This window comes from Panthera leo, chromosome A3 (assembly GCF_018350215.1).
Source record: "Panthera leo isolate Ple1 chromosome A3, P.leo_Ple1_pat1.1, whole genome shotgun sequence".
Lineage (NCBI taxonomy): Eukaryota > Metazoa > Chordata > Mammalia > Carnivora > Felidae > Panthera > Panthera leo.
The window spans coordinates 15083252-15089633 of record NC_056681.1 but is presented as its reverse complement, the minus strand read 5'-3'; the positions used below and the strand labels follow the sequence as shown (position 1 = coordinate 15089633).

General features: G+C 54.1%; 1 protein-coding gene across 2 annotated transcripts; it reads left to right on the top strand.

The window, feature by feature from the left end:
• Positions 1-875: 875 nt before the first annotated feature.
• On the top strand, positions 876-4604 carry UBE2C (ubiquitin conjugating enzyme E2 C). Of its 2 annotated transcripts, none has more exons than XM_042930115.1 (6): positions 876-1042; positions 1598-1625; positions 2398-2484; positions 3514-3718; positions 3834-3893; positions 4358-4604. In XM_042930115.1, exons 1-6 carry the CDS (start codon positions 942-944, stop codon positions 4414-4416), a joined length of 540 nt encoding a protein of 179 aa, XP_042786049.1. In that variant the 5' UTR covers positions 876-941; the 3' UTR covers positions 4417-4604. The 2 variants fall into 2 exon arrangements, with proteins under 2 accessions (XP_042786049.1, XP_042786050.1); XM_042930116.1 differs by lacking the exon at positions 876-1042 and adding an exon at positions 1120-1242.
• Positions 4605-6382: the final 1778 nt, after the last annotated feature.

Genomic DNA, 6382 nt, shown 5'->3' with positions numbered 1-6382 from the left:
GTGAGCTTGCTGTGTGGTCTGCATTGTAGGGATGGACGGATTACCAAGGGCTCTAGAAGAAGGGGGCACAGGAAAAGATGACCAGCTACCCTCCCCCATTCCAGGTCAGACCCAGTGAAGTCCCACTGCCCCAGGCATTATCTGCTTTATGAGACGAGGCTGGGGACATCATGTGCTTTGTTAACCTTCCCTGTCTCTCTTATTTCTTCATCCCCTAAGGTATAGACGAAGTGCCAGAATGTGATGGCTGGCATCCATAGGGGTTGATGACAGACCAGAAAATGAGGAGAGGCTTTCATTACCCCCCCCGTTTTACAGGTTAAGATACGAAATGTCGTGTCCGAGGTCCCAGAGGACGGTTGGAGAGGCAGCGTTATGAGCCCGTTTCTAAGAGTCTCCTGTTCTGCCCATCATTCCCCTCGCATGAGTTTTCAGAGGTGCCCGGGACATTATAATAGATGGAGGACCAGGGGTTTCCGGGTTGAGGGAAGAAGTACCAACGTCAACGAGACCCGGACGCTCCCTTCCCCTGGGCGTAGGGATCCTGGCTGAGCGCGTCGGCCGTTCCCAGCCGCATCCCGGCGTTTGTCCTGGAAGGGTTCATCATCCCACGTGGACTTTTTCTTGGCCCTTTAATGGTCGGCGTTTTCCAAAGGCCACCAATCCGCTGCAGATCCGTTAGTTAATGGCGGCCTCTTCTACCAATCGTCGATCAGAAGTCTGTTCCTGCCGCCCAATAGTGGTACGCTGGAGGGTGGGTCTAGCAGTTGCGCAGTTACAGAGTGCTCTGGCGCTCCTCATTGGCTGGATCAAACCCAAGCGAGCCGATGATTGGCTGGTGCAGCCGGAGGGTTACAATTCAAACGCGGGCGGGCGGGCCCCCAGCCCTGCAGTTGCAGTTGTGCTCTCCGAGTTCCTGTCTCCCTCCCCGTGCCGCCCGGATGGCTTCCCAGAACCGCGACCCAGCCGCCGCCAGCGTCGCCGCCGCCCGCAAAGGAGCCGAGCCCAGCGGGGGCGCTGCCCGGGGCCCCGTGGGCAAGAGGTGAGCGGTATGGAGGTAACACTGGCCGTGCCCAACACGCCCTGGGCCTTGGGGTCGAGACCTCGGACTTCCGGGCCCCCACCTCCTCCTTGAGCGGGCAGATACGGGGACAGGAGGGCACGTCGGGAGCTCGGGCCGCCCTGGGAGGGCCTCCCGAAGGAGGACGGAAGGGGGAGGCAGGCTGCCAGGATCCTCCGCGGGTAAGCCAAGATGAAAGTGTGACTGGGACCTTCGGTGACTTGGCGGGGGGCGGGGGGAGAGTGGGGACGGAAGTGGGTGGAAATTGGGACCCAGCACGGGGAGAGACGTCAGAGAAGCTGAGGGAGTGAAGAACAAGCCAGACCGCCCTGCGGGAGTCTGGAATTAGGAAGGGTGAGGACTCACTGGGACCCTCCTATGGAAGTGGAAATGAGTGTGCCCCCGCTGAAGTCTGACCTCGGGGTAGGGGAAGCCTCCATGACAGCTCCTCCAGAGAGATTGGGGTGGGGGGAGAAGCACCGCCTGGAGCCCTGGCTCCTCCAGACTCCCAGATGACTCCCAGCACTCATTTTGCAGGCTACAGCAGGAGCTGATGACCCTTATGGTGAGTGACTACGTGCCCAGACCCCCCCAACCAGTTCTTCCACCCTCCACCTCCCACTCCCCTCCGCTAATCAGCGACTTTCGTACATCAGGTTCTTTGCTAGACATAGTGCAGGGGATTAAAACACGAGTCCAGTTGGCGCCCTTCTGGGAAGAAGTTCATATACCCCACCTACACCTTTCCTTCCAGCAGTGTCTACTCCCCATCCCACCCCCACCCCCACCATGAAGTTCTCTCTAAAATACAGTTCCCTGAAACCATACAAGGCTTTCCCTCTATCCTGCCTGGTCCTACTTCCTTGCCTGGAGATTTACCCATACCCTGCTCTCCACCCTTAATATTCTTAATCCTGTCATACTTTGAAATGCTTCTTCCCAGATGACCTTGTCTGCATTAACCCTGAATATCAACTCAAATCCTTCAGTGCCCCTATGTAAATCTACCTAGTCTGTGAATGATCTGGAGGCTTTGTGTGTAACCAGCACTCACTGGCATGCTCAGTTGAATTCCCAGCATCCCAACAAGATTGGAGGTACAGAGCTCCCTTCTGCTTCTCTGCATAACCCCTCTCTCCTTAACATACCCAGTACCCCTCCCCAAAGGGGAAGGTTCAGCCCCCAAGAACTGAATCGCTTCCCCAGAAAAGCCTGTCAATTTGGTCTGGTTGCTTTATTTCGGATCAAAATGTGATGCGCTTCAGAGGAAGGAGAGTTCACCCACTGACCCCTAAAAGTGTAGTCTGCAGCCCAGCAGGTGTTGTTTCTTCCCCCAGATGTCTGGTGACAAAGGAATTTCTGCCTTCCCTGAATCCGACAACCTTTTCAAATGGGTGGGGACCATCCATGGAGCAGCTGGCACAGTAAGTGTAGGGTTGAGGTCGGTGAGTGTGACTTGGCTGGGTCTGGGGAGAGGTAGGAGGAGAAATCCAAGTGCAGGTCAGCTTCAAGTCTTCAGCCTGGCAGGACGTTCCCCTGCCAGGACCTCGTGCTGGCCTATGGCCTTGTGCTCTGAGCCTATGGCCTCGTCTCTCCCTCTGTACAGTAAGAGGTTGGGTTTAAAGCAGGGCTTCCCATCTTAAGTGCCTACAGGGGGCCAGACAAAAAGGAGAATGGAGGGTACATGAGGACTTTGGCCGATGAAAGGGCTCAAGTAAGTCCCAAGATGGCAGCTTGCCATTGCTGCACGTCTGGGTTTTGGTTGGTGGGTTTTGGGGTATTTTATTTTTGATTTTTTTTTTAATGTTTATTTACTTTTGAGAGAGACAGAGACAGAATGCGAATGGGTTAGGGGCAGAGAGAGAGGGAGACACAGAATCGGAAGCAGGCTCCAGGCCCTGAGCTGTCAGCACAGAGCCCAGTGCAGGGCTCAAACTCACAAACCGCAAGTTCATGACCTGAGCCAAAGTCAGACGCTTAACCGACTGAGCCACCCAGGCGCCCTGCTCCACATCTGGTTTACGATTAGTCAGAAATCCACGAGTGCCTGGCTGGCTCAGTCAGTGTAACGTGTGACTCTTGATCTTGGGGTTGTGTCTATACCCACGTTGGGTATAGAGATTACGTAAAAATAAAATCTTTTAAAAAATAAAAAAATCTGGGTATATGTCTAAAACATCCTGGTTTTTACATGTTAGTATCTAATGTTATAACTGACTAAAGCACAGCTGTGGTAACCCTCAGGATGCCAGTTTACGCCCCTTATCTGTAGGATAAGGATCACTGATGTCCCTGCCAGATATGCGAGAAAGAACCAGAGCCATTGCAACACTTTGTCTTTTGTCAAGTCCCAGATAAACCCAAAGGTCCTAGCAAGCCCCTTTTTGGGGCTTGGGTTGGGCTGTGAGGCTCAGGGTGGGAGGTGTACTCCCCACCTGTTTCTCCGATGCCAGGTATACGAGGACCTGAGGTATAAACTCTCCCTGGAGTTCCCCAGTGGCTACCCTTACAATGCGCCCACGGTCAAGTTCCTCACGCCCTGCTACCACCCCAACGTGGACACCCAGGGTAACATCTGCTTGGACATCCTGAAGGACAAGTGGTCTGCCTTGTATGATGTCAGGACCATCCTGCTGTCCATCCAGAGCCTGCTAGGAGGTGACTTCTGAGACCAGCCCGTCCCCTGAACCCGGGAACCTGTCAGGCCTCCCGGGATTCCCCCAGGCCAGCCTCTTCTACCCCTACTGATCATTCTCTTTCTGTCCGTCCACAGAACCTAACATCGATAGCCCTTTGAACACACATGCTGCTGAGCTCTGGAAAAACCCCACAGGTGGGTCCTCCATCCTTTCCCGGCACCGGGTGATCCCTCCCCAGCCTTCAAAGGCTCCCTCACACAGAAGGATCTTGGTGACTTGGGACTGTGTCCTGAGGACTGGGTTGGGAGTGGATGTCAACCTAGGGAATCCACTTCTGCCTCTGCCTTGGTGTTTTCTGATTTGCCTGTTTGCTATAAAAATCAGGAAACTCTTCCCACGTTAATGTAGGTTGAGGGGCTTTTTAAGTAGAAGGCAAAGCTTTGTGCAAACGATTTGCTCACTGAGGCCCCCCAGTCACCTCCCCAGCCTCACTGGAAGCAGAACCCCTCCCCAAGACCTGACTGGGTGGGCAGCAAAAGGGACTCTGTTGTGCTAAGAAATCCTCTCCAGCTCCCCAGATTTTGTATCCTTGATTGCCCTCATGTGCATCTTAACCCCCGTCCCCACCACTCCCTGATACCTGCCTGTTCTCTTCCAGCATTCAAGAAGTATCTGCAAGAAACCTACTCAAAGCAGGTCTCCAGCCAAGAACCCTGACTGTCTAGCCTCTTTCCTTGTGTTGTCTTTTTATTTTCTCCTTAGACGGTCTGTCCTTTCCTTCATTTCTGCCTAGGACTCTGTATCTTAAACTGTGGTGTTATTTTTGTTTTGTTTCTGTTTTTTAAATTAAGTGTCTGGTTGAGCCCTTGTGATGAATATATTAAATAAATACATTGGTTGGTTTTTTTTTTTTTTTTTTGGTTGTTTTGTACAAGTTGCCTTGTAATTTCCTCAGGGTTGGGAGTGTTCAGCATGGGTGGAGTAGGGTCCAGGCCCTTGCCCTGCTCCTCTCCAGGGACTAGAAGCAGCTGAGAGGCTGTGTGGCTGCGCAGGGGTGATGAGGACTCGTTCCTCTATGAGCTTAGTCATTTCATGACTGCATCTGATTCCTCACCCATAAGATGGGTCTCACAAAATGCCTCTGTAGAGTTGTGACATGAACCAGGGACGTCAGTGGATACTGGAGCTGCCCAGCTGAGTTACAGATGAGGCTGAATCAGAAAGCGTGTACGGGGGCGCCTGGGTGGCTCAGTCGGTGAAGCGTCTGACTTCAGCTCAGGTCATGATCTCGTGGTCCGTGAGTTTGAGCCCTGCGTCGGGCTCTGTGCTGACAGCTCAGAGCCTGGAGCCAGTTTCAGATTCTGTGTCTCCCTCTCTCTGACCCTCCCCCATTCATGCTCTGTCTCTCTCTGTCTCAAAAATAAATCTTAAAAAATTTTAAGAAGAAAGCGTGTACGTGCACACGTGCGCACAGGAGGGGGTTGGGAGGTGAGGACCAGCCACCTTTTATGACGGGATGTTCTGGTCCTGAAAAAGGAAAAAGAAAGCACTCAGCTCACCCTAAGCAGGCCTGGGGTCTGGGAGACAGCCGGGGAATGCCTCTTCCCGGGCAGAGACCTCAGGACAGCTCCCGACTCCCCCCTTGCCCCAGGCCCCCCATGCCCCCACTCACATTCACCCACTCATCACCAGCGACTCCTCCCGCTCCTGTACCCACTGGCCCAGGCCCCCAGCCCCTAGGCCCTCTCCACTGGCTTGCCACAGGCCCCAGCCTTTGGGGCCCTGAGAGGAAACTCCTGTGCTGACCAGTTGGGGTCTGGGCAGGGGGAAGGGTGGAGTAGGGTGATGGCCCCAGCCCAGGTACTGCAGGAAAATCTCCAACGTGGACCAACACAGCAGCAAGATGCCCTCCAACACCGCCTGGGTCTTGGCCTCACCCAGCTCTGCCAGCAGCTGACTGCGCAGGCCTGGGGGGGGCGGGGGGGGGGGGAGGGGGAGGAGACCGCAGCGGAAGGCATCAGGAAGGTTCTCACTTTTCTCTTATTCCTGCCAGCCCAGGCTCCTTCCCTGCTCTGTGCCCCCACGGAGCAGGCAGGTGAGAAGTGGCCTGTGGATCTGGGATGGGATTTGGCTGACACTGTGTGGCTAGCTCTCCCGGCAGTGCTGCCCAATCGGATGTGCAGAGAAGTCTGCCTGGGGTCTACCTCCAGTGCAGATGTTGATTCAGTGGGTCTGTGTGGGGCCTGAGGATCTGCATTCCTCCCGAAGTTGAAGATGAGCTGAGCGGTGTTCTCAAGGCGTGGCCCTTCCACCTGGAACTTGTTAGAAATGCAAATTCTTGGCCCCAACAAGCTCTCCAGGATTCTGAGGCTCTCTCAACTTTGAAAATACGTGACTAGAGGATGTCTAAGAAGACAGCTCAGAAAGTAGCACTGAGATGATCCTTACTAAACGCTGGCCAAGGCGGGTATATTTTTTTGTCTGCATTAGGAGGCTTCTCCCCGTGGTCCTTGATCCAATTCTTGGGCCACCCAGATGGCCACATGGCCTGCCTTGTGTCAGTCACAGGGGTGGACTATAGCTCAGAACCAATCAGAGTGTTCCTTAGAATTAATCCCTGGGAGAAAGTAAAATGATTTTACTAATAGGGTTGCTTAAAAGAGGAGGGAGTCCGGGCAGCTGG

Coding starts and splice junctions, on each gene's coding strand:
- UBE2C (XM_042930115.1), top strand. CDS start 942: ATGGCTTCCCAGAACCGCGACCCAGCCGCCGCCAGCGTCGCCGCCGCC. Junction 1,043..1,597: donor CGGGGCCCCGTGGGCAAGAG/GTGAGCGGTATG, acceptor CTCATTTTGCAG/GCTACAGCAGGAGCTGATGA. Junction 2,485..3,513: donor TCCATGGAGCAGCTGGCACA/GTAAGTGTAGGG, acceptor CTCCGATGCCAG/GTATACGAGGACCTGAGGTA.